At 33.7% G+C, this 27,893-nt stretch overlaps 4 protein-coding genes across 9 annotated transcripts; 2 read left to right on the top strand and 2 right to left on the bottom strand.

Moving 5' to 3' along the window:
* Positions 1-3: 3 nt before the first annotated feature.
* On the bottom strand, positions 4-6,783 carry LOC126833721 (protein SERAC1). Of its 6 annotated transcripts, none has more exons than XM_050565221.1 (9): positions 6,624-6,783; positions 4,916-5,151; positions 4,627-4,713; positions 2,896-3,525; positions 1,366-1,493; positions 1,131-1,274; positions 556-699; positions 412-478; positions 4-279 (listed from the first exon to the last, which is right to left on the bottom strand). In XM_050565221.1, the coding sequence occupies exons 3-9, from the start codon at positions 4,710-4,712 to the stop codon at positions 219-221; spliced, it is 1,260 nt and encodes a 419-aa protein (XP_050421178.1). In that variant the 5' UTR covers position 4,713; positions 4,916-5,151; positions 6,624-6,783; the 3' UTR covers positions 4-218. The 6 variants fall into 6 exon arrangements, with proteins under 6 accessions (XP_050421178.1, XP_050421182.1, XP_050421179.1 ...); XM_050565225.1 differs by having other exon boundaries at positions 4,572-4,713; positions 6,624-6,777; XM_050565222.1 differs by lacking the exon at positions 4,916-5,151.
* Positions 6,784-9,065: 2,282 nt separating this feature from the next.
* Positions 9,066-18,485, bottom strand: LOC126833847 (uncharacterized). The gene is made up of 3 exons (XM_050565408.1): positions 18,409-18,485; positions 9,975-10,512; positions 9,066-9,938 (listed from the first exon to the last, which is right to left on the bottom strand). The coding sequence occupies exons 1-3, from the start codon at positions 18,483-18,485 to the stop codon at positions 9,066-9,068; spliced, it is 1,488 nt and encodes a 495-aa protein (XP_050421365.1).
* On the top strand, positions 15,886-20,873 carry LOC126833725 (uncharacterized). The gene is made up of 3 exons (XM_050565230.1): positions 15,886-16,097; positions 18,726-19,153; positions 19,538-20,873. Exons 2-3 carry the CDS (start codon positions 18,735-18,737, stop codon positions 19,845-19,847), a joined length of 729 nt encoding a protein of 242 aa, XP_050421187.1. The 5' UTR covers positions 15,886-16,097; positions 18,726-18,734; the 3' UTR covers positions 19,848-20,873.
* Positions 20,874-21,851: 978 nt separating this feature from the next.
* On the top strand, positions 21,852-25,848 carry LOC126833723 (uncharacterized). Its single transcript, XM_050565227.1, has 4 exons — positions 21,852-21,961; positions 23,059-23,309; positions 24,112-24,574; positions 24,700-25,848. The coding sequence occupies exons 2-4, from the start codon at positions 23,210-23,212 to the stop codon at positions 25,373-25,375; spliced, it is 1,239 nt and encodes a 412-aa protein (XP_050421184.1). The 5' UTR covers positions 21,852-21,961; positions 23,059-23,209; the 3' UTR covers positions 25,376-25,848.
* Positions 25,849-27,893: the final 2,045 nt, after the last annotated feature.

Here is a 27,893-nt window from a genome sequence, read left to right as displayed (position 1 = left end):
ATAAAGTTAATAATACAATTCCATAGTTTTCTATCAAAATTATTATTAGATAAATATTATTATCGTGAAACATAAAAATATCTATATAAATAATGTCAGTCTATAATCTAATAAAATATAAATTACTTTCTAAGCATATACAAGTATATGACAATTTTTATTATTTTTTTTATTCTTGAATGTTTGATATTGCACACATTTTTGTACAGCGTTTAAAATTATTCAGGTCTTTTAAAAGAGTGGATCATGTTTACCAATTCTTGGTATAGGAAACAGTTCCTGCAACGTATAAAAAGTAATTTCGAACTACTTAATGAGAGTAACAAAAAATTAAAAAAAATTTTTTAAATACATAAAATTATTTTTAATTTTAGATTCATAATTTATGTCATTTTTTAAGCAAGATCTTACCGATTTTTTGGTTTACAAATATTCCGATGGTCTAACGGCACGCCATACAAATCTCCTAGTCCAGGATCTTGAATACAAAAATGAATGATACAATTATACATAAAACCCTTAATATTAAATGTTCATGCGTATATAATTTTATACCTGCTGATTGTACAGATACAATTCTCAAGTAAATCAGTTTCATTAATGTTAATTTGGTCTCAATAAAACTCTTCACTTGTATTTGTCCGTTATTATTGATAATTTCATAAAATTCTTTCTGTAATCCTTGTATGTGTTGGGTGTCTAAATAAAAACAATACTGACCACTCATTATTGATTATTCACAACACAACAAGACATGGCCAACAATTTATAATTCCAAATCTATAAATTTTATTAAAATTATTAAATACCTATCTTTTTTATTTTAATAATGATCTTCATTTAAGTTTCTGTTTATAGATAGCAAATAACTATTAGCAATTTACCATACTTTATTATACAAATCTAAATTTTTTCTTTTCACGGATCAACTAATTACGCTATTATTGTTCATTAGTTTTCTTTTATCGATAAATCAATTCAAATTTATTGTAGCTATTTCATACATCAACATTTTAAATCACTCTTATTATTTATTATTAAGATACGGTTTTAATATCGATCTATACATAAGTTAGAGGCAGTAAGTATTCAAAATAGGCACAAACGTTTAAATTATTTAGTTGTTTTACCGTTAACGAGTTCTTGTAATTCGATGGACCTCTGGAATAGCGGCAGCTTGATATTGGCTAGGGGAGAGCCGTTATGTGGAACACTGTAGAATAGTATACCCTTCGTACTCGTTATGATTTGTTGGGTCAGATGATTATGATTGGCTGAAAAATAATAATTATAGTTTATGCCTCTTATTATTTACACGTGGTTAAAACGCCCTCGAGTACATAATATTAAAGAATAAAGAGGTACCGAGCACTAATATTTGTTTTATGAACAATCCGCCTTTAGAATGGCCGACCCAGGTAATAGGATTTTGTCCGACGTTGCAGTCTCCTAGGAGCGACATCATTTCCAATCCCCTGTCTTTCATTGGACTCCTGTACAATTCGTTTTAATAAATTCACACGACTATAAATATATAAATATTTAATACTATAGACTACCGTCAGGGACCATAGCTGTACATTATTTACAGTGTAAAAACTAAAATACGAAATATTCACACAATATGTATATAATATATTTTATATTCGTGGCTAAATCGTGGGCCTACAGATAAAGTTTAATAATAGGTATCGTATACATGGCATCAAACTTTTTTTTTATGAGCCTATGTTATACATTCGTGTTTACTTATTAACAATTGTGATTATAAAAGGATATACATTTTTTTTAACTAATCTGTGCTAATTTAATATTTTATTGGCTTTGGTAAAATTGTAGAAAGTATAAAATAACTAACGATATTTTTGACAGAATAGATTGTTTACTATAATAATAAATGGTAAAAGTGTTTTTAGAAATATATACATATATGTATTTTTTTTTTAATCAAATATTTAACAGACATTGTAGTCAGACCATTGACGATTGCGGTTATGTATAAATATCTTAATATGTTGAGTATAATAGATGACATCGACAACGTCTAAGTTGTTAATTTCACATAAAACTAAATATGAATATACATAATTACATTTGACAAAGAGTAAAGACATTTTTATTTTCAAAGTTGTGCATTATTTGACATAAAATAGCCAGCCTACTTTTATTAAACTTAAATGACGGTATAATAAAATATTTGATTAAATCATATAATATGGTCGTATAAAATGAGCAGAAATTGAAGTCATTGAACTATTAAATTCTCATTTCAGCGTTAAAAGTAGAGAGGCAAAATCAATTGTCAAATCATCAGTAATAATGTACGCATAGTATGATTAAACATTTTGAAATTCATTATAAGTAGGTAAATCAATTTATTTGTTCAACGAAATAGCTTTTACTTTATTCTGTTGATCAAAATTAACTTCAAATTGACCAATATATGAAGTAAAATTATAAAAAGTACCTATTCTTATTATTGCAACCTGAATTATCCATCATTTTAACACGCACCTACCCCTGACCAATTTCTAGCCACTGTGTCGGCGCGTGATTTAAAATCTAGAGTCGATTAACAAATTAAATATTTTTAGCTTTCTTATTTATAAATCTAGCCAATTTTCGTTTCCCTTCATAGGACTAGGGTAGGGGGTAAACTATAAGTTAACACCTTCCACGAGGAGATTCGTCACAAATGTTTGTTCTTCGAAAAAATGATATAAAACCAGTTAACGGACAAATTGCGTTAACTGCTTAAATATTTGTTTAAATGGGCCCGCCGTAAAAAAAAAGGTTGGACACCCCAGATCTAAGCCATTCTTGAGTACTAGGTATAGAAAAAGAAACTCGAGAAACGTCCAATTGTATGAGGAACAACTAGATAAATGATTTTACCTGATAGACTTCCTAAGCCAAATGGGTCTCCACAAGTAGGGGTCAGTACTGTAGCTAATGGTGATGACTCGCACGTACGGGCAGTCTAATGGCAGCCAATCTCGAGGCCAGCAGTTGGTAAATTCTTTGATCTCTTCCACAGTCGCCATCCTCTCGAGTCGGTTGCACACTTCAGAGGGCGTGGATACTGCACTACGGACCACCATGGGCTCGGGTTGTTGCACTACTTGTTTCCATACGCCCTGTTTCCATGTCTTGAATTTGTCACCCCTGAGTCCGTGTATGAACACTACGTCCATGAGGGTCGACTCGGGTCCAGGGTCGTATAGCACTTCACATTGTACCTCACACCTCGGGCCGTCTACGTCGGATTCCTCAAAGCCCTGACCCCAAGTCGACCAATAGAAATCGCACACTCTCAGCAAATGTGTCGTCAACCACCAGCCGTATCTGCCCAACCAGATCCATAACCGCGAGAGTAATACCACGCCACAGTACAGGGTCATCTTGACTTTGACCCAACGCGCTATTGGCAGTCGATCATACGGCTTCAAGTCCGGATTGTAGCAGCAAACCACGCACATGACGTCCCTAGTAGACTTCACAAAGTTTCTGTACATTGCCGTTGACCTAGAATACCGTGAAAACACTAATTATATATATATATTTTGCTTACATATACTCAAGGTACATTACATCTACGGGCTATATAGTACTGTTAGAGCAATCTTAAATGTTCAGTATTGTTTATGCGAACGGCCTTTGGCGCTTTACCTAGGTGTCCTGCGGGCATGGGCACGGGTATGTGGATAGGCCCGCCGAAATACTTGGCAAATCCAGGTAGGCTTTTCTCTAGGTAGGATTTTTCTATATTTATGTACTATTTAGGGTGATTTGTGTGATAAGATAAAACACTCTTTTTCTCTTCAAATAATTAGATTTAGTGTTATTTTACAACATTAGCCAATATTCAAATGTTTATCTAATTTATTTTTGCCAGAGTCCTGTCAACTTTTTAAACTAAAATGGTAAGTTAAAGTCTATAATTTAAAATGAAAAGATAACAGAGTCTTTTCCACTATTAACTTCTCGTTGCTAATATAGATCAGTTTTATAAATAATTAGGTAGCCAATTGATCAATGAGCTATTTTAATTTAATTACTATAGATTTGTATCCAATTGAGTTAATCGCAATAGTCTCAGAAAAGGAAACAATGACTAGGTACACGATAAGATCATTCTGATTTAGAATAGTTAATGGACTTAACAATCTCTATAAAAAGTGAATATTAATTATTGATTGCAAACTGATTTTATACTTGAAATAAGTGTCCAAGTTAATGTGGAAAAAGTGACTCGTTTTAATTGTTTGAAGATATTTGACACAATTAATATAAGATTCAAAATACTTATCAATTACACAATACATATTTACTTGCGTATTGGAGTAATAAGATATATAAATAACTACTATATATATATATATATATATATTCAAATGTTCAAATATCAAAAAAATAAGCACGAATATAAAAAATAAAATAATAATTGTGTTTTACATAATATTATACGAATTATTTATTAATGCGTATAGTGTGCATACTTGCATCCTAATATAGCGGTAACCGGTATATCCGTATATCACCGTTTAGTCGTATTATAAAAAGGTTATTACTTATTGTGGTTAGAAATTTGTTCGATATTTTAATGTGGAATTTAGTTATACTGACTGACTCCGGCACGACATCGCTGATTTGATCGCATTCGGGAAATACTTGAACCAGCTATGGTCGGTGCCGGACAGTCCATTGTCCATCCTGCAATATATTGTTATTATTTGAGCGTTTACAAAAAAATACAGAACTAAAATTTACTAAGTGAACCCGCGTCCAGTTTAATAATCTTCAGTTTAATATTCACTTGTAAGTATAATAACAATAAAACAACATAATTGATTTCTTCTTTTGTTCAAAACAAGATTATACAACAAATAATATAAGAGTACAAAATTACTCGCACCTAGTTTTTTGTCCCTCTAAAATTGTTGGTCTTCTGTCAAGTCACAAGTGTCAAATCAGAAACCACGTTCGAATCTCTTTCTTCCACCCATCCTTAGGGGGGAGGGGGGAGAAGGGCAGGTGGGTCAGTAAACATTTTCTTCGAACAATGTATATATATTATAATTCATCGCGTTCTCTCCGAAAAAATCCTTGCCGCTTAAGGCAATGAACTGAGTGTACATACATTTGTTCGTTCTAAAAGGTACAATATGAATAATTACTGTATTATATTATTATTGTATAATATAATCAATGGTTGTGTGCGAGGTGATTATCCTAATGTCGACCGCTGTGGCACGGATTGACTACCCAAAGACACGCTAATCTCTTTCGGTCGACATAGACCGCGTTTGTCCTAAACGCACGAAAGTTTATTTTCTGTAAACGTCAAATAAAGAAAAATATCTACAATTAGCCAATGATGGCCAGTCAGCATAATAAGTACACACATCAACAGTTCGCGAATGCCGACCATTTACCAGTAGGTAACCATGACTCGACTGCTGACGCCTTAATATATTATATAATATGTTTAGAAAAGGTTCGCCAATAATAGTAGACAAAATATTGTTTTAATGTTGACGAATAATAGTCGCCTTGAATTTGTGACGGATTAATTACTACTTGAATATTTTTGTGATTCCCTTCGCAATCAAAGCATTAAAAAAACACATAAAACCTTGCATTTTAAATATTTTCCGCTTCGACCAAACATAAATTATACAAATTTAAATAAGGTAATATAAAGTAATATTACAGTTGTAGTTTATGCGAAAGATAATCAGATAAGTTGCATCGTAAACGCGACAAAGGTCAAGGGAGAAAACTGAAAAGTAACGTCTTCCCCCAGTCACCCCCAAAGGCTACACCCTTGACTAACTAATATTTTCGTGACGTCATTCGAGTGGATTTTATTAATTTGACATTGAACCTCAAACGCGTGTGGCTTCTGTTGTCATATGTATTTTACTACTGACGCCCGTTAGTTAAACATGGGCAGATATTAAAATACTATAGGTCAGTTTTGTAAAAGAAACGTCCGCCTAAATAGAGTGACCGATTTTTTTATTTTATACCGGTTCCATTAAAATATTTTGGCAATACAGGTCCTTTATAGCGATAAATCCTAGTTTCAGAAATGTTAGTTTCATAAGTGTCAATGTTTGTGTTTTTTACAATGAAAACATTTTAAGATCATAAAAAAAATTATAGTTTCTAATTTAGGAGATCACTTTTCGACTGTGTATAAATCCCACTCTAACAAGTCTACCCAGCAGGAAAACAATTATTTTAATTTAAAAAATATTATAGAAAAACGTTATTAAAATATTTTAAGCTGTTTAGTTTGACCAAATATTATGTTAAACAAATGTTCAGGAGATTTTAGAGATATGAATTAAAATTTTCTGGGATCAATTTATTAAGGTATATTTTAAGGTGAATTTCTAGATGAAAATATCATTACAATTATTATTTTGCTTGGATTTTCTTAAAAAAAAAAATGTTATTTTTTTATTATTTTAATAACATTTTTACTATATTTTAGTATGTATGCTAAACGAGTAAGTAAGTTTTTGTTATATTTAAAAATGTATGTTTTTTAATAAAACAAAAACTTTTTTTCGAGAAAAATCTATCTGTTAATAAAATAATAATGTTGTACTTACGTTCGGTTATTGTGGGAAATAATATGATGGTCACATATGTGATATGTGTTACGGTCGGTTAACGAGTAGTAACTGAGTGGCCGGCAAAGATATTGTGACCTTCTTTAACAGCTGCTACTGTGATGTACAAACGCTATTCCGCATATAGTGTCTGGCGCGCGTCTTACTCGAGTTGTGTTAATTGAATCAACAATATTGACAGTCTATTACGGTTGTGTGTTTAATAGTGAACACAAGTGTTGAGTATTTTTAATATGTATGCACCTGGGTAAAGAAGGGCTTTGTTTTGATGTAAAGACATCTGTGCGCTGTTGAGTCATAATATTGTTGTATTGACGAATACAAATAAATAATACAAGTATTTCTAAACGTGAACTTAAAACAATCGATTGTCCCCAAGTGCATCACTTTGGGCAATGCCAACTGTCTCGCCACCGGACCGCTGTAATGTTATGTGCACACAGTTGATCAATTATTATAATATTGTAGGCGTTAACTTTGATTACGTAATATACTTTTTTTCATTTTAAAATACAAACGACACAGGTCAACAATTTTGTGTTTGTCGCCTCAAGAACTAGACCAGCGATCGTACGACAAAATATGTGCCGATTAAGTCAGTTGTCCGTAAAATTCGGAATTACTATTTATTTTAAAATATAAAACTATTTTATCGCCGAAGTGTTATTTAATTTTAACGCTTTAGGATTTTGGGTTTTCAAGTAAAAAATATGTACAAATTTATAACACAATTAATTTAAAATTATTAGCATCAATTATTATTCTCTTACAGCAACTTTTATATTGGAGATTAATTCTTGCTGATAATTTTAATATTACTAGGGCAAGTTCCAGCAGCAACAACTACACGGTTTATTAATTATTTAAAGTTATGCGACAAACGTCTAAGGACATGTTAACAGTTAACATGCTCTAGATTCATGTACACTATCATTTATAAACATTTCTATCAAACATTATAACATTATATACAACTGCAAACCCAAGACGCCGAGCAGAAGAGGCGGCGCGCCATCGGTGAATTCATAACACCGGTGTAAGTTGAATTGCCTACACCGTCGCCGCGATTATTTAATAAATTATTCTTTTTCAATAAACTGTGCCTTTGGTTTAATTATTTTAGTACCAATAATAATCGAAGACGGTAATGGACCTATATCTTATTTTATCGGTACAAACAATTAGAACATGAAAATGACAAGCATGGGTTAACATTAAAAAATATTACATATCCAAATTAACGGTGCGCAACTGCGTGTTATGATTTAGAATACTCACTCTGCAAACAGCATGATAATAGTTAATAGAATTTCATACTTGTGTAAGTACAATTCGCGGTTTTATTATTGTATTACCGACGAGCCGCAATTAGACTACAATCAGAGTAGATCATTTTTTGCGGTTTCGACCAACACTAATACACATAATATGGTTTTAAATATTTGAACACATTTGCTTTTACTATTGTCAATGTTAAATAATAATTATCGATGCTTAGTTGTATTTTAAGCATTGGGAAATGATTGTGCTAGCAAACAAGAATATTTTGGTTTCTAAATACATTTTTAGATATTATCAACAATATTATGATTAATACAGGTACGATTTGGTTATTAAAAGTTAAATAAAAGGTTTATCAATTTTACATCTCCTAAAATATTGTTTTGAATAATATATCGTTTTTATCAAGCAACATAATAATATATTAATGAATGTTTGTGCATCATAAACTGCTTCCTAAACTGTTTTAATGAACGGTTTCATAGCAACAAGGCACAGATATTTCTTTTACTTATTACAAATTGGATACAAGCTTTTAATGAATTTCAATTACGGCATTGTTGTTTACCATTATAATCGTAGTATGTTTTATTATTTTTATAATTATTATAACATTTTGGCCAACAATATGCTGTTTTTTTATTTTTAAAAATGTCTATGATATAAAACTATTTTTTTACGGTTTTTAAAAATTAATAACACATTATATTTCTGTTAAGGAAATCGGATTGTAAGTAAAACTACATTTTTTTTATGAGATATTTTCCGAAACAAATAAAGTTTATTTGTAACGGCCAGATTATCTGTAAAGTTTATCATAACTGGATGATAACCATGTATAATATATTGGTTTTAGCTATGCCAATATTAAAATTTGTATTCTTTTGAGCTACGTGATAACAGGTGGTTTTAATAAAACTTTGCTATTTTTAACTGCACCGATTTCGATTATTCTTTGGTTCTACTTTTTTGCGGTCATTTTATCAAGCATTTATTGTAAATTATTTAACTAAAAAAAATAATTTGTAAAGTGTTGAATATTCGTATTTTTTTATATCTATATTCTTTTTCTCTTAATATACAACAATCCATAATAATAAATAAAAAAACTACTTATCGTTAGTAATTAATTGTATTCATTTAACGATCACCTCTAACAGTACGAAGGCGACGGGTTGGCACGGGCAGAGGCCGCGGTGGACAAACGGCCACAACAGGCGCTGTGTCGGACGACGCCATCTCGTCTACACCACAAGTCGGAGCGTTAAACGACCCGGTCACAGTGGTCGCTTTCTTTTTTTGCGCGATCTTCGGTTTCTGTTCGATGGGCCTCTGTCCATGTGGACGAACGTCAATTGGCTTTACAGACGGCCCCAACGCAGTCATCAGACGACCGGCCGCTTTCCGGAAATCGTCGAGCCGGTGTGCGGTGTCCTCTTTACGGTGTTCCTCGTCCTGCCGCCGCATCCTGACCGTACGCAAGCACGACTCGACCACCGCACCGTTGTCGTCGGTTCCAACAAAGTCGAGCCGGGCGAACAAGGTGAAACACGCGAGCTCCAACCGACCGGTCATCTCTTTTAGTGCGGAAGTGGACGAAGAAGCGGGCGGAGCGCAATCGCACCGCCTGCACGTGACGAACAGCGCGCGTCGCAGCACTTCTTCTTCAGTGTTTTCACCTTCCAACAGCCAACGGCTCACAGCGGCGGTGCGTCGCAAACGATCAATATAACTGCGACCTGCTTCCACCGCGTTCCGAACAGTAGCTAAAGTTACCTCTGCAGATTCGGGCGCCGAAAGTTGTTTTTTTTCCATTGTATTTCGCGTGTCTGTAGTCCGTTCAAAGGCGCCGTCTGTGTCCTTTCGCCACCGAACCCGTTCCGCTATTCGAGCGCATCGCAGCTGAACGCCGTGTAACTCGTTTAACACTCGGTCCATCGCCGTCGATTCACCGCCGTCCCGTTGCATAGACACCAACAATGGGTCCTGATCGTCTTCCGTGGGTCGCCGGCCCTGGAACTGTTGGTTCTCGTACAACAACTTACTAACGGCCACCAGCGAACGCAGCGACCTGGACGCCCTGAGCGATTCTCGCCTATACAGGTCGGCCACCGCAAAAAACCGACTGCTGCCATCACCGCCCCGGGGCTGTTTCTTTTGAACGACCGACTGTTGTTGTTTATCGACGGAAAAATCAAGCGACGACTGCAGTTGGCATTGATCGTCGCTGCTCGGCGATAAGACTGCCTCTACGAACCCTCGATAACGGCCTCGCAGTTTGCGCCATCGAGCGTCCAATCTGTGAGCTAAAACCGTTCCGGCAGTCCGCCGTGCCCGTAGTTCTCCGTCCACGACGTCTCTAACCCGTTGTACTTGCTCTTCGGATTCGGAACGATCTCGCAGGGCCAGCGCAAGTCGACGGTGGTCTTCGGCTTCCCGCTCGGCCAGTCGACTGGCCCTGGCCCTGTACGCCGCCTGGGCCGCTTCGAAACGACTTCGGCCCTCGATCACTTGCCGATCCAGCTCGGCTGTGACATGGCGACAAGCGACGCACTCGGCCCTAATAATCTGCAGCGTTCTCCTTCGCCTGTCACGATCTTCGTTCATGGCTCATTAGTTCATTAGTTCAATAAGAAAATCGTATTATGACTCTGAAACAAGGGCAAACATTTAACTATGTAAATTGTATAGTTTTATCTATATTGTACAGATGGAAAAGACCTACAATTCATAACGAATTTGTATTGGCATCAACAAGCTAATATTAGAATAAATAACACACTATCTAATGATTTTAAAATTCGAAGAGGAGTTCGGCAAGGGTGTATCCTTTCGCCATTGCTTTTCAATCTATATTCAGAAAAAATAATATCAGAGGTCTTGGAAGAGGCAGAGGGGGCATTGTTATAAATGGGAAAATTATAAACAACTTGAGATATGCAGATGACACCGGGTTGATAGCTGGCAGCATCGAAAATCTGCAAAAGTTATTGGACAGAGTAATAACAGCTAAGTGAAAAAACTTAGGTCTACATTTAAATGCCCGAAAAACCAAATATATGATAATCGAAAAGGAACAAAGCCCGATAAATGTGCTTAGACTTAACAATGTCCCCTTATATAGAGTACATAAAATTACTTATCTTGGGCAATCAATGATAAATAACTGGGATCATTCGAACGAAATAAGATGTCGTATAGAGAAAGCAAGAGCGGCTTTTATGAAAATGAGAAATATATTCTGTAGCCATAAACTAAGCATGAATCTCCGAATTAGAATGATTCGTTGCTATAATATATGTATTTACCGTACATTGTTATGGAGTAGAGACTTGGACTCATCCAAAGTTTCGATCAACCGAATCCAAGCGTTCGAGATGTGGATATACCGCAGAATATTACAAATTAGTTGGTGCGATCACATAGCGAATGTCACAGTATTGGAACGAATGAATAAGGATCTGGAATTAGTGACAATAATAAAAACGCGTAAACTTCAATACCTGGGATATATTATGCGGCATCCAGAAAAATATAGTCTACTACAATTAATAATCCAAGGCAAAATAGTTGGAAGAAGGAACCGTGGAAGACCTCAAATAAATTTCTTGGATGAACAACCTCCGAAAGTAGTCCAATACATCTACGAGCTCTCTATTCAGAGCAGCTGTTAATAGAGACCATGAATGCCAACATGATTGCCAACGTTCGTTAACGAATACGGCACTCAAAGAAGAAGATACTGTAACGCTCAAAATATGGTTAAATAAACTTTTTAAGCATTTCGTTTATCACCTAAATTGTGAAAAATGCAATGTAATAATATATTAAAGTTAATCTATAACAATGCTGTTTAAGTCAAATTATTTGGCTATATTAAAATAATTAAAAAAACAATTTTGACTTTATTATTGACATTTTTACATTTTAAATTGTAAATGGAATCCTTTAAAACTTTATTCAACCGTATTATAAAAATTATTTTATTTTGATTCCCATATCGACAATAGACAAAAAATACGGGCTAATGTAATGCAGCTACCTTGACTAAAGTTATATCAGAAATACAATATATTCTAATTGCTCTCAGCGGAAGATTCACTACTCACAAGCTATTAGTCATTTTGTTTACCGACCAAATGTGGATATTACGTAGTTAAATATGTTTGGGTTCCCAAACATGAACATGCTATTTCTAAAATATTTTTATCGAAGTCAAATTATATAGTTGTTTTAACTTCGAAATTGAGACGGTATCATAGCTTTTAATTATAACAAATCACTACGTCTTATATGTACATACCTACTAGCTTCTAGTTATTATTTTACTTTATAAAAAAGAAAATGTTGTTTAAAGCTATTTAAAAATTAGTATCTTTAAAATAATCAAATGAAAACAATCCATATCTACTGTTTATTATGAATGTTTTATCTTACCTCCTAAATAACAATTGTTTTTTCTTATTCTTTACCTTGCTTCATACAAATGCCAATGGGGTCGGCCACTTTAACTAAATCGCCCAAAATATTTGAATTTCATACGAAATTTAAAAAAATTAACTCATTTCATTTTGCCTACCGTATCAGGTTAAAGTAGAAAACTCCTTTAAATATTCTATATTGTAGACTTAGCAAAGCAATTGTGCTATAATTATTTCCAAACCAAATGACTTAAAAGTCTTAACCAACTTAGCTTCTTAACCAGCTTTATATCTTTTGAGTTTTTTTAATTGACCAAAGAGTAATAAATTTGATTATAAGAAAACACAAAATTGTTTAATTAAACAAATAAAGTATGAAATAAAATAAGTGTGTTATGTGCGATTAATAATGGTAATCTATTGACACGTATTTTTAAACGCAATGATAGTCATTATTTAATATTTGTTTTTATTTTATTATTAAAAAAATTGAATTGCCTACTTCACATAAAATTAAGTACAATACGTTGATAATTTTATGATACTTACCACTGTGGCCACTCTAAAGAACATACTACGAGAATGCGAGTTGTTCTTAAACATAACATATCAGCTATTGATACCAATAGACCACTGGAAATATTGATAGTAATTAATAGCATCATTAAATGGTATTTGATTTTGTATTGTACATACTCGTTATTGCACGAATTCACTATAACATAACATTATGCTTGACGTCCCGACACTGTTTGATCTATAAGGGCACTATAATATTATCTCGACTACATAATATGTATTATTGGGTTCCTCGGTCGCCATGGCGGCCGTTCGAATCGGACGCCTCTACCCTCGACTACCGGCAATATATATATATGTGTGTGTGTGTGTGTGTGTGTTAATATTATAATACATATGTAATAATATATCTAATAATATCACGTTACGAGCAGAGTGGAGACAAGACATTGTAGCTCGAATACAATAACCGGACTGTACAATGGCCGAATAAGTTGGGCAACGTTAAAAGTATCACACATGGACCGGCCATTTTATGCAACCGCGTGTACGGCCTATAATTTAAAAATATCGTTTCCATGTATTCGGTTACACGCTTATAGCAGACAGATACTGTCGAGTCGCAGAAATTCGTTTTTTTATTAACTATCTCTTTTTATGACCGCTTTCGATACGTCCTTTCCGGCTTTTAGTAAAACCATATTTTGACTAAGAATTAATATAGTAATATAATTTTGGATAAATAATTTTGATAAATAAACACTACTATGTTCAAGTTAAACATAATTTGTATTTAAAATAGCCAATTTTAAAGTTTAGAAGAAAAAAGTTGGATTATTTATTATGGAAATTACTTTGTACTAAGAAAAATTCACTTCTCTTCATGTGTCCTTCCATAAATTATGATTATTAACAATGTTGAACCGACAAATGAGGCGGCTCTTGTGTGTTTTAACCTGCCTGCTTTTTTTATCTAAGTTTCAATAAATAGATTTTGATAAACGCGATGAAGAAACGTTATCACTGTGTTATAGCCTAAAAAATAATTGATTTTCAAGTAAAATCCAAAGTAGAGTCGTACATTATTTAAAGAACGTATTAGAATAAAATTTCACTCCATTATTAATATTTTTTTTGAAACCCGAATAAGATTTCAAAATTTTACTATTTCAAGGTAAAAATTTAAAGAATACTTATGGCAATCGATTACAAGTATTGCTTTTGCATGTATTGGCAATGTTTTGGAATAGCGTTATTTTTTTATTGTCAACGAGACATGAGACAGAATCACGTTGATAACAATTGTAATTGACTTTTCTAAAAATGCATGTTAATATAGTATATTAAATGAATGCCAGGTGCATATCGACCATATAGTGCAAATGAGTGCTAAGTGCTGCTTTGAGAAATTTGGACACACTGCGTGTCAAAATATACTGGAAGCAAAAATGTATTAAATACATGAAAATAAGTTGTAGCAGGTATTAAACATCAATTTCAAACGACGGTTCTCTAATTGGGGGATGGTGAACTATGACTATGGCTCTGTTGAATCCCGCATAAAATCGGCCGCCGCTGCTGTGCATAGCACCGCTTATATGTATATGCTATCTTTGGGCATTTGGGCCCCAGTCGTGGAAGATGCTATAGCTTATAATAACTAATGAGTAATCAACACGGTAAATACTTCTTTTTCTAAGTCTGACGCAATTCTAAGCCTGCGCGGTATTATCTAGCAACCATGAGCACTGTTAGTTTTACCAGCTGTTACAAGCATTATCATCCCAAAAATGCGGTTCGAGAGCAGGTCCGTCCATTGGGCACGACAAAAAAAAAACCTCCCCAAGTAAGTCGAATATGACATACATATAATATAATCGACGCGGGCGCGGACTTGGTCGACTTACCGCTTTCCAGAGCCGTTAATAATATTGTCCGGAAAACGTTAATACCACTGTGAACCGCGGTTATATCATCAGGTATATCTAGGTGCACACAGTTAACTATAACACTACAGGCAGGCGTTATTAAATTATTATCTCGCGGTGCTATTATGCTTCACACGATAATGGCCCGTGACATTTTTCGAATGCTACTTGTCGCGGCCGGTGTTGGTTTTTCGTCGCCGTTATATAACACGCTTTATCGGCCGGTCAGCTGTGCCATCGGGCCGGCCGCGATCATTATCGGCGAACCGCGCGATAGAGGTGCTTATAGCGCGTTAAAACTACCGTTGTCGTTTCCGGTATACCTACCTCTTGTTAAAGTCTCCCGGCAACTGGGTTCAGACCGCCAACAACAACAATAATAATCATAATAATATATAACACCTACTAACGCGCGCGTTTGCACTAATAGCGCAAGTCCTGTGTGAGCACGCCCGAAAAAAACGCGTTGTAAAAATAAAAATACACCAAAATCACGTATAATTAATTTGTTAATATAAATTAACCGTAACGTATCGGTGAGGCCATTGTGATGTGTTTTACCATGTTTACACGTCTATCGCAAATTGAATTATTTCGTATAAGTGTGTGTGTGTGTGTGTGTGTGTAAATTATAATCAACAGTGTTACGGCAGTGTCACGGCGATCGTACACGTCACGTTGGCCGGTTAATATGATATATATCATATTTTTTGTGATGTATTTTTTGCAATGTATATCGAAACGTATTTGTGTACAAACACACACACATGGGCACATAAAAAAAAGTATCCGCCATAACGGCTGCCCCACAACAATATAATATAGGTACTAATAACAATAATGATAATAATAATAATATGTACCTATATGTGACCGACGGTTTAAGAAAAAAAATATATATATATTATTATTTTATTTTATAATATCGCAACCGCGGCGCATACCTATCAATACATATATTCAATGTAGGCAATAATTATATCGCCACTTTAACCGTTTGTACGGTCCGATCACTTTCACGCGTCGGCGGGGCCAAGCCACAGCCAAGTATATATAAAAAGGCAGGGTACAGAGATCGACCATTGCAGTTAGTACAAACACAACGATAACACTACAATAAAAAAATATTAAAAAACTAAAAAAAATCTATAATATCGCTTACATTCCGGTACATTGTTTAAAAATATTTTTGTTTGTTTTCCGTTTTAATCCACTCGTTATTATTATTTTACCCGAGTAGTGGCGACCCGGCCAAGAAGACTAACTACTATAAAACCAAAGTACAAATAGGGATAACGCTTAAGGTGAGTACTATTAATTATAATAATACTTAAGGTTTGAATTGACACTATAAGGGCTCACGCGGATTACTGTTGGGGGTGAAAAACCGAGTGGATCGTTTCAATGAGAGTTTGATGTAGGTAGATGGGTAAAAACGACAAACGACACACAAAAATTTCATTAGACAACATTTAGTCGATTCAAATTTACACTTTCATAACATTTGACGAAAATTATACCAATATACGTTTATATAAATTTTACACCATACCGGTAATAACGACAGGTCACAGCTGGTTTAATTCATTGATAACTTATAAAAGATTTTTAATTTAAACGGAACTTGGAGTTTTTTACATGATGGGAAATATACATAGTCGTCCAATGAAAATTGTGGTATAAACAGGGACACGATAATTTCTAGTTGGAATACCTAAGTAGACAGTTGGCCCAATTAAACATTTAATTGGCCGACTTAATTTAGTTATTCCAACTAGAAATTATTTTAGTTGGACCGCAACTATGTATTTTTTTCTGTAACCATTACAGTCAAACACATAATATCAGGTCTGTGTTTATTATGTTGCCAAAAAATATTAAAACGTGGTCCGGATAATATAATATAGTATTTTATGATTCGTAGCATTTATATGAAATACTTACTTGACCCTTGTAATATTTCGGAATAGTGTAAACTGAAAACAATGTATGATGTAGTGATTGGGTATAGTGCATTGTAGGAAACTAAATTGTCTTGATTTTAAATTATAATTTATATGAAACATTTCAAACGCGTGTTGAGTAGTATGCGTTTTAAATATTCATTTGAGGATACCTAATTTTCTTCGGTAGGTATACCCATTGTATTTTAATAAATGTATGCACTAAATGTAATGTGCATAATATTGTATTCAGTCCGTTGATTAAATAAATCTGTATATATTATTACGATTTTGCTCACCTTTGTGTTTTGATTATTTTTATTATTATAAGTAGAAACCTCTGAAAAACATTTGTCACGAGACTATTTGAGGTTCACTTGTATACAGGCTTAATTATTTTATGTGGTAATTTTTTTTTTAATATACTAGTGTATACTATATAAGTATTACACATACATTAAAAAACTATATCTATATATATTATACATTGTATATTATTGCAATTAAAATCAGAAATCACCGGCACAAATCAACCATCCATCACATTTGTATTAATCAATTCACTATTGATGTAAGACGGTGGGTTCTAATTTATTAAGTAACTATCAAGGGCGTTTTCATGCGTTTTAGTCATATATGTAAATTTGATTACCTAATTTACTTAATAAACTATGTCACAGGGGAGAAATAATAACTTTAAGGTTATTATACTAAAACGTTTTTTTTTATTGAAACCTATAAACTAACGATCAACTATTAGTTTTTTCCAAAGATATAGTTATCATATTAAAAACTGGTATATAACTTGGATGACTCGGAGCAAAAAATAGTTTAAGGTGCTAATGGAATTATTTGAAATGTTATTGCTAGATTTCATTATTTTATATGACTGTACATTCTCCGAAACTCAAACTCGGTTCAATCCTGATATAAATAACGAAAAAAAAAAGATTCAACCTCTCAAAGTCTAATTTAGAGCGCAGTGACCAGAAATAGGATAAGTGAAATGTCAAATCAAACTTAAAAAATAACTACAAAACGCTTAATTTGAATGTAATGTTTTTAGTTACGTGATCCTAATGCGCTACAACGATGAAAGTTAAATACGAAATAAATAAAAAATATATTATTTCTATGGTGAGTTTTGCATTTTCATTTGCCTTGTTTGATAGTACTTGCAAGTTGCACCACTTGACTCTTACATAGTGATTTTACATAGTTACACTTGTACCTAGCCTAATAATTGGGGTCTGTCAGAATAAGCTGTCCACGAATCATACACTATATATTATCAATAATATCTCAAACGTGTTTAGGTGATTATCACGGTACAAGTGAGACGGGTGTTTCTGTAGAGCTCCAAACCTGGCCTATTGATCTCAAGAAGCATCCCTAGATAAAATGATTATGTTCAAAGATTAATTACTTCCATACCGGATCATTGCCTCTTTGTTGATAATTTACTTAAGCCAACAAAATATGAAGGAGTGGTTCTAGGTAGATCATGTCGGCCACTTTAGATAAACATATATTTACGGTATGCCTAAGTGTTTTTGTGAGGTCTATTGCAGTGTTTCTTGGAAGCTTTTGCACTATGGCTCCGGGAAAATGCGTTTCTAGTGGACAGTGACAGCGTCAACACGCGCGTCGCTAAAGAGTTATTAACGGGCGCCGTTGCAAAACACCGTCAATAGGTACAACAACAATACACGCTCTCGGTACACAATGTATTGTAATCCGGAAAACCATGCGCGCCAGCGATTGGTAAACCGCACCGATACCGCAACGGCGTTGACGGTTCTGCGAGTTACGCAATTCCGGACCGCATCGTGGCACGGTCCGTTAACGAACTGGCTGCGGCGGCAGCGCCGTCGCTATTGTCATTGTCGTTGTTGTCGTTATTATCATTATGGTAACGACATTGGCGTGGGCGCGCAAGCTGAACGCAAACGTTCTATTAACATCTCGTCGTCGTCGTTGTTGTTGCAGACGATCATCATGACAAAGACAAGAACAACTACCGCGCTGTTGTTGTGCTGCTGGACGGTAGCTGTGACGGCGTCCAGCTTTGACTCGGAACCGTACCATTACCGCAGCAAATCCAGTGACAAGCCCGCGTCCGTGGCCATTTTGGTGCACAAACAGCAGGTGGACCCGGACGGCGGGGTCAACTTCGCATTCGCCGGTGACGACGGCCAACAACGGGCGGAACGCATCGCCCCCGACGGCAGCCGGACCGGTGCTTACTCGTACACTTCGCCCGACGGAAATCAGGTGAGCGTCCGGTACACAGCAGGCAAGGACGGTTTCCGGATCTTGACCGGTGATGACGACGAGGGAAGCAACGTACACGGGGCGACTCACAGGCAATCGTTCGTGCCACCCGTGCCGTCGTCCGGCTTGGGACGCAAGAAGAAGTGAGTATTAAAACTAAAAAATACTTTAAAAAATGTTTTTTTTGTAATAGATTTGTTTATAATATTCATGTGGCGGAGAACGTGGAAATTGGTACACTTAACTGTACATAAATAAACATTTTACTCATGTTTTTTCTACATTTGCAGTGTAAATAAATGTTCTTTTTCGACATGAACCAGAAAATTATTATAATTCATATCGAGTCATAATTAACCGATATAGATAACTTAGTTTTCCGTCAAGTTAAATGTGATTCAAGTATTTTTTTCTTTATTTTCAGCAAAAAATCCAACGTTCTCTGATTTTTACTTTTTTTGGACATTCGAGGGAAACCTCTGTTTTTCAAACATTTGTTTGAATTTTTTTTTTTTTGTTCTTAATAGATACCACGGAGGTCGTTCCAGTCCTTTACCGGCCGTACCTTTTGGCGGTTCCGGAGGCTTTAGCAGTCGACCTTCGGGATCCGAAGGCGGCGGTTACAGGGTTCGGGAAGACTTGGAACGCAGTGCCGAGTTAGGTGCTTTCAACTCCAGGGACGACAGCGACGACGACGGGGAATACCATGCTGCATCGACCTATAGCGGTAGAAGAGAGTCGGCCGAAAACAACGGTCCTGCCTTTGGTGCGGGATACGCTTTTGAGTTCGGCGGCCGAGGTGGAGGTTCGGGTCCAAGTGCCAACGCTGATTTTTAGGTACAAGTACTCAAAGCCGGCGACCAACGGTCTTATACATATACACAGATTAATTAAAAATATGCATTTTGACTATTTTACGCCGACAACGGCCATCCGTATGACTTAATATTATGTATATATAATTATATAATATGTTTATGCTTAGCAATATTACTAAGACGTGTATGATTATCAGGTCGGACCGACGCGACGGTTCTGGCACAAAGACTTCTTGCCTTCGTCCGATAACCGGCAACAAGGTCATTTTCGAGTATATTTTAATTGTTTTTTTCACCCTATTTCGATTGTCAACAATATAGCTGATATACTCGCGAGGCTCGGATAACAAAACGCCAGTCGTTCACCAATGCGTTTGTCCCAGATATCATTCAATACGTCTCACGAGTAAAATAGTACAATAATGTTATTATTTTCGTACTATCGGTTGTTGCTTAATCGTCGAGTTGTCCAAATTTCAACATCCAGCACACTTTCAGTTACACTGTGTTGTATCATTTTGTATGTTCATATATTATTATGTATTTTGTTTGTCAAATAATATTGTCATTTCATCGTCACTGCGATTGTAACTGTTTATTAACTACTGACAGGCATGTGAACCTTATGGTTCCCCTGAGTATCTACTAACTAGATTTTAAAAACGGCAACCCGTTTAAGTCCACATGACCGATGCGCATTGCATAATGTACAATATTTTCATATAAAATAAATATGATGATTCGTTTTTAAACGCGCTAATATCAAACTTATTTCTGCTTTTGACACCTCACCCCGCTGGACACGTTTAAGGCCTAATGGTTATTATGTTGTATTTGTGAATTGTCCATTTAGGCGCTTAAACGCAACCGGATTTTTTTCATCATCGACTGTCGACACTATTGTTGTATTGTTATAAAATAATTATTAAAGTAGTTGCTATATGTATTGTATTGTTATAAGAATTTTTAATAACAGTAAAGAGCATATGAAAGCATTTACATTAATGGATTGTTAATAGCTGTTAGTATTTCATTATACCTATTTGTGTTGATATTAATAAACTTTTTTGTTTTTTTTAAATAATAAACGTTTATTTATATTTAATAATATTATACGATCTATGTAATCTACATAACATAAAAGCAGCTATAATATTATGCCAGGTCATCGGGTACTGAATTTGACGTGCGTAAGTGATATAGTGATGAAGATCGGTAATCGGTTTAGGTATTGAGAATGGTAGTACTTTAAAATAGAAAATAGTATCATATTATTATTTAACCGCGCAGTTGAAAGTCTAATGGAACAAGAGATTACTAAAAAGCCACTATCTATTGGTATTTCATCATATCAATATTCATCTATTATATGTATCATCTATAAATATGATATAATATTACAGAATAGTAGGTAAAATACATAAATGAGAATTAATAATAAAGCGGTATTTTTAATTAGCAGATTTTTAAACAAAAATATGTTATTTTAACTGCTTAACGCTAAATACTGATTTTATATAGATTTAAATTCTGAAGTTACAACAAATATTTAACTGGACTGACTAAGTCTGTGTTTTTGTTTATCCTCGAGGGATTTTATTTATGCATAGTTGTGATTATTTGTTAAGGGGCAACATATAGGCAATATTTCAAACCCCTTTTATTTTAATAATTTTCAACTTATTTTTCTATTAGTGTAATTTATTAGTTATGGGGTGTACTTTTTGTAGGTATACATTTCTTATAGAAATGGCCCCGGCCTCCTATTTTTCATTAAATACCCAAAAATTAAAGAAATAACCTAAACAGTTTATAATCCTCACTTTTATTACAGCACGCACAAATTATTTTTCTCGTTACAGTTGTGCGTTTTTAAAACTTTAATATTTAATTTAGGTTAGATATATTATAATTGTTATCAACAGACAACATGTGTTATGCAACTATAAGAAGTATGAAACTCTAATCGTATATTCTATGTGAATCACTACTGGGATTTTATAATACGAGTAATTGCCTGTGTAATCATTAATAATGTGCATTGGCCGATGTCCGTTTCATGAGAGCGTTCAATATCCGCATCGTTAGCTGCTAATGCTTGGTATACATATTTCAGATCAGAACCATCTTATAGTAAGTACTTCTTATAATTATTATTATTATTTTATATTTTATATGGCAATGAAAGTTTTAATACAAGTAGATTAAAAGTACAATAATATGCAATCAGGGCAGTTGCGCATCTGTCGGGTTTACTAATTATAATAAAAATGGTTAATATATAGTTACAATAAATAATTATACTACATACAATTATTATTGCGATGATAATATTCAACACTATGTCATTGTTGTTTGATAGGTATTTTATTTAGTTATAATAATTAATATCGTGTTTATTCAAACAGAAAATGAGTTTCCGTGTTTCTAAATAAATTACAATAGAACCGACGATTAGTGTCAATAACCACTTGTGAAATGACTAATTGTTTTCAAATATAAATAAACGAGACATATATGTATTTAAACGTTAGAATCGAGTACCTTTACTTACTTTAAGCAAATACGGCACATCTACTTAAATGCCAAAAACATATTCGTGTTCTAATAAAATGTATTTATTATGCTCTGAGAAGTCAAGTGATTAAAAAAATGTTCAATACAAATTCAAAGTTGTTGATCATTTGTGCTAAACTATGGTATTTGCATTTGCTCGGTTTGACACAGACCTTACAAGAACGGATGAACCTATTTTTAATTTTTTAAAGTCAATTAATAATTGTATTTTCTAAATTATAAGTTCACCGTAATGTAATTTAAGCGCTTAGAGCTACATTTGAGAGCTATCTGAAGTAAATTTGTTAAAATATTTCTTAAATTTTTTCGGGTAAATTTTTTTTTTAAGCTCATTTTTGACAGAAATATTTTTTTATTTATAATTTATACAATTATCAGCTAAGTATAATTTTATTTATTATTTTTTTATAAAATATAAATAAAACTAAAATCGTATTTTAAAAACAATTAGGTAGGTACTACTGATTACAATACATTTGCAACGTTCAATGCAAAGCTTATCAGTTGAGTTTATAATACTCTTTATTTTTGAAGACATATATCGATGATTAAGTATCATTACTGGATTATTATTTTAGCTGTGTTACTGGAACATAATATTGATTAGTTTTACGGGTAATTAGTAATATTATTTTCTATTATTATGTTTCTAGGCTGGAGGTCAATACTGTTTTGAAAGCAAACTGGACGATCTTCTCAAGTGGACATAAGCAAACCGTTTAATGTTTGCAGTCGACGACTATCAGTCAGCAGCGATACTTCTTGTGTAATATTTACGTTAGCAGTCTGATAATTATCGTTGAAATGTTAAACACGTCCCGGTCGAAGTTGCTGTTGTTGCTGTTATTTACATTACATTGTAAATCTGGCTTAAGCACTTCTGCAAAACAGCAAACTCAAAAAGGTAATATCTGGTACACTACCTTTAATCAATCGATTTCATACATTTAAACTTGAAAACCCGAACAAAAAGAAAATGTATACTCATTTGGGCTATAAGCACCACGTTTTTTATTGCACTTAACTAATTTGCTTTTTTTAATTTTTGCGTAATGCGCGCAAATAAAAATAGCTCTACGCGCTTACTCTACCGCACTCCACTTCCCATCCTACCCTTTAACCTTTAGTAACTTAAAAAGTAATTATCCAAATCTGTTTATAGACCAGTCATAATTTTCATCAAATTATTTTTAATAAAATGGCTATCTTGAATTTTAAAAACTTGGTGCTTATCGCCCAAATGAGTATAAATTAATTTTAAAAAAAAATCTTAACAAAAGTTACTTCATTTGTCGTATCATTATGGGACACCCTGTATACAGTATACTATAACATATATTTTATGAGTATGTTAAACGCGTTTAAAAATCATTAACTATTTAAGTCGAGTACTTAGCAAAGTATTGTAATAAGATGAAATTATAAAATTGACCATATTTTAAGTACCTTGCCAAATTCTAAGTTAGGTTACCTAGCTTTTGCAAATACTAAAATTGGAAATAATAATTTAAGAATATATTATTATTAACATCAGTAATTGGTATTAATATAATTATGTAAGTATTTAAAATAAAATCAGTGAATATATTAGCATGCGAAAATACTTTAACACATAGTCGATATATGAAAAAGTATTAAAACGCTTCTACACAGATATTTTAAAACTTTGAAAATTCTCATGATCACTATCGTTTTTTTAAATTAAGATTCTACCGGCGAGTGGGCAGGTTGCAACATCACCACCAACAAAGACTTGACCCGAAGACAGCCATTGGTGTTGATACCGGGTAAGGTTAGCGGAGAGTACGAGTTTGCGTATCCGGATTCGGGCAACACCATACACTTCGACAAACATGATCAGTTGGTCTTGGCTTGTCCGGGCAGCGGCTTCGAGGAAAAGAAGACAGAGAGCACTCAGGAAATATCGTGTTCGGACCGCGGGGATTTCGATTCGGGCGCGTCAAAAAAAAAATTTGGCGAGTTGGACTGTGTAAGATTGCCCGAGTCCCAACTGAAGAAAGTAGGAACTTGTGCTGGGGAAAAAAGTCACTTCAAAGTCGGTTTCGACGTGGGCGCTACCGGATTCCTTCCAATCATGGACTTGTGTTTCGACGAGAACGACCACATCCCGGTGTATACCAAACACACTATCACGCCCAACATCAAAGGGTAGGAAGTACATTATTGTTGTTAATAATATCACGATTTCCGTCATAGTTAGGCGTTTTCTTGGTCGCATTTGCGGTTTTTTAAATCCTTATATTATTGATATTCTTATGGTTTTGTGCAAATAGGTCACAAAAAGGATTCGATCGTGTATCGTTCCGCGAGGGTACTCTCTTCTCTGACGTGTCACCAAGTCAAGCGTACAAAACGACCAATCAGCGGACCATGTTATTGAGGACTTTGTCGAACAAAGAGGCCCAAAAGTACATCCAAACGCGTAATTTCTTAGCCAAAGGTCATTGCGTGCCGAAAGCGGACTTTGTGTTTGGAGCTCAACAATCAGCCACTTTCTACTACGCCAACACGGCACCGCAATGGCAGTCTTTCAACGGTGGCAATTGGCAGACCCTGGAAGCCGCCATTAGACGTTTAGCCGTCGACCAAAAAGTTAACTTGACCGTTTACACGGGCGTCCATGGTCAGCTCAAAGTGGCCGGCAACCCTCTTTACTTGACAGCCACTACTTCTGGTCGAAACACGATACCCGTGCCTCAGTTGTTTTGGAAGGTAGTGCACGACGATCAGCAACGTCGGGCCGTGGCTTTTATTGGCGTCAACGACCCTTTTGCCAACCGCAATGATAATCCCGGATCGAGTTTGTGCCGAGACGTCTGTAAACAAATCAGTTGGGTATCGTTTGACGAAGAGCCCGAAAAAGGTCTGATGTATTGTTGTGACGTTACAGACTTCTTTAAAAAAATTAAAACCATGCCCAAGATAGTGGGTTCTAATTTATTAAACTAAAGTGTTGCTTCCTCTAAAACTCCAAAGCAAAATATTATTAGGTTTTTTTTTGAAATGGCAAATGTTTTTGTTTAAAAAAGGTTAATATATTGATTTAATTATTAATTAGGTCGATTTGTTATTTTCATAAGACTACAACAAATTGGACGATCCTTAGCTTCACACTAAGGTACCCGCAATAAGCTCCGGAGTATTATAAATCTTATTATGTTCTGCTTAAGTTAAATCAATAAACATAAATAATGTGTCATATTCTTGGAAGAATAACTGCTATTTTGTATTATTATTTATTTATTTAATAATATTATATAAAGAGATAAAATTAGAAGAAGATACTTCTCTGGGGGTTAATTGTATAATACATACCAAACTGCTATGAGTATATTTCATTACGATGTTTTCCAACTATTTAAAGTTATTAAAAAAAAATCGTAATAATATAATATAACATGTCACACCACAAACTAACATTTATCTAATAATTAATATGTACCTTATTTGAAATTATCATACTAACTGTATAATAGAACAAAATTGTACTTGTTACTTATGTCCATTTCATTTGTCATCATATTGTTGAATTATTCTATTATATAAATAGATTTTATATAATATTATATTAATAGATTTATTTTAATACTATTATACTACCAATGTATAATTTACATCATATAACTTTTTAGTAATTTGTCAAACGTTTCTTAAAACAGTATGTGATCTAAAAAAGTATTAAGATGCCACCTCAGAATTTATTCAAAGTATTGTATTAGTTTCGATGCGAAGCTAGTATTAATTTTACTACGATGTGCATTTTTTAAATTTTAATCGCCCGGACTATAATTGGCTGCCAGAAATATATATTTTGAATCTGATTGATATTTATCTTGCATTAAAGATGTTTTATGTATTGTAATATATACAATAATTATTAAGTGATAATAACTACATGGTAAATGACTCTGTGTGGTGTTTTTAAAGGTTGGATAGTCAAATCAGATGATCAGAGACACAACTATTAGTCGTATTATCTTTGCTGTAGCTATAGTGATATCATTTTTGTTAGAGCATTTTTTTATATGTGCTTAAATGAAAAATTCACTGAACGTTTTTCTAGATATATTTTTGTTTGTGTCACATTGCCCCGTCGGAAAACAATCATAAAGTTTCGTAACTTTCCTCGTTTTGCCAAGACGGTTAAAGCTACGAAATTTCACAGCTTTTGTATTGAAACTCGGCTAAAATTCATTGCTGAAACGCGAATCAAATCGAGCCAATCAATTATTTGACCAAATGGTGGTGGGCGAAATGTGCAACTTGCCAGTATACTTTGCTCCGTTATAAAATCAATAAAAATAACATATATTATACTCTGGTAGTGACTCTCGAGGGTATTTTCCTAGAAATCTTAACGCGGGCATTCACTGAGGTGGATTTTATAGTTTCATCTTGATAATATATTGTTTGTGATTAAATCGAGCTGTTTTTAACACACGAGTTCGTTTTGTCATTTGTATTCGACATGGCAAACCTTGATGAGAATTTTAAGGGCAAATTTATTTTCATATAGCATACACTTGAACAGTGTTTTTTATGTAAAGGATAACAAATAGTTTGCTTTTATAATAGTTGTACTCTTTTAATATTAATATCTTGTCTCATTTAAGAATACCCAAAACGAATGTAACTGATATCAAATTGAAAACTTTGGTACATATGTATAGTTAGGCCACATCAGATTGCTGTGACAATATTAAATAATCATGGTAATACCTGTCTTATAAGTATTCAAGTAATAATTAGTATAAATTATGATACGTTTTTACAAAACTATAAAGAATAACTCACATTTTTTTATTTAGCTTTTAGAAATGTATTCGCAAGTCGTCAGATATTTGTAAAATATTAATATTTTACATGATATTTTTCATATATTAAAAACATACTTTGTTAATAAATTAACATTTTAAAATATTAAAAACAATTTCATAAATCATAAAATATTATATAATATTTTTCATCATGAATTGTCACAACATTGCAGACATATTATATTACCATTTTTTATTTAAAATTGTCATAATATTTGTGTGACAAGTATTATGTGGGAAAAATTATCGCAATATTATAGGAAATATAATTATTAACAAATAAAATATTGTTATGTCATTAAAAACTAATGCTCATAAATCATAATATTGGTGCAATATATTTTAATTTTAGAACTCTGATGTATTTTTTTAATATCATAACTTACTGCTAAATAGAGCTATTATGTCTGTAGAAAAATTACTTAACCATTTTAGCTACGTTTACCTATATCGTCGTATTTTCATCCTAGCAGTTATATTTAACGATAAATTATCGCAATCCAAAGTTTTAATTTTTCAGTCCACTGGTGCGTTATTCGCTTGAGAAATTGTTATTGGAAAACTCTAAGAAACGACAGCTTTAATTTGTTATGTGTGATCTAGCCGTCAACGCGTTTAAACCCCTCGGCAGACACGTTGAAAGTAATGGA

The sequence above is a fragment of the Adelges cooleyi genome, unplaced genomic scaffold (assembly GCF_023614345.1).
Source record: "Adelges cooleyi isolate 19-005CV unplaced genomic scaffold, UGA_ACOO_1.1 ACOO_flye_CR_arks_rails_tigmint_CR_PRNA_2, whole genome shotgun sequence".
NCBI lineage: Eukaryota > Metazoa > Arthropoda > Insecta > Hemiptera > Adelgidae > Adelges > Adelges cooleyi.
This window is presented reverse-complemented; position numbering and strand designations above follow the sequence as displayed.

Coding starts and splice junctions, on each gene's coding strand:
- LOC126833847 (XM_050565408.1), bottom strand. CDS start 18,485: ATGGTTTTCCGGATTACAATACATTGTGTACCGAGAGCGTGTATTGTT. Junction 10,513..18,408: donor ATTGACGGTGTTTTGCAACG/GCGCCCGTTAAT, acceptor AGATCGTGACAG/GCGAAGGAGAACGCTGCAGA. Junction 9,939..9,974: donor CGCTGCGTTCGCTGGTGGCC/GTTAGTAAGTTG, acceptor CAACAGTTCCAG/GGCCGGCGACCCACGGAAGA.
- LOC126833721 (XM_050565221.1), bottom strand. CDS start 4,712: ATGGACAATGGACTGTCCGGCACCGACCATAGCTGGTTCAAGTATTTC. Junction 3,526..4,626: donor GCGATGTCGTGCCGGAGTCA/GTCAGTATAACT, acceptor ACGGTATTCTAG/GTCAACGGCAATGTACAGAA. Junction 700..1,130: donor ATTACAAGAACTCGTTAACG/GTAAAACAACTA, acceptor GTTTTTATTTAG/ACACCCAACACATACAAGGA.
- LOC126833723 (XM_050565227.1), top strand. CDS start 23,210: ATGTTAAACACGTCCCGGTCGAAGTTGCTGTTGTTGCTGTTATTTACA. Junction 23,310..24,111: donor AAAACAGCAAACTCAAAAAG/GTAATATCTGGT, acceptor TTTTAAATTAAG/ATTCTACCGGCGAGTGGGCA. Junction 24,575..24,699: donor ATCACGCCCAACATCAAAGG/GTAGGAAGTACA, acceptor TTGTGCAAATAG/GTCACAAAAAGGATTCGATC.
- LOC126833725 (XM_050565230.1), top strand. CDS start 18,735: ATGACAAAGACAAGAACAACTACCGCGCTGTTGTTGTGCTGCTGGACG. Junction 19,154..19,537: donor GGCTTGGGACGCAAGAAGAA/GTGAGTATTAAA, acceptor TGTTCTTAATAG/ATACCACGGAGGTCGTTCCA.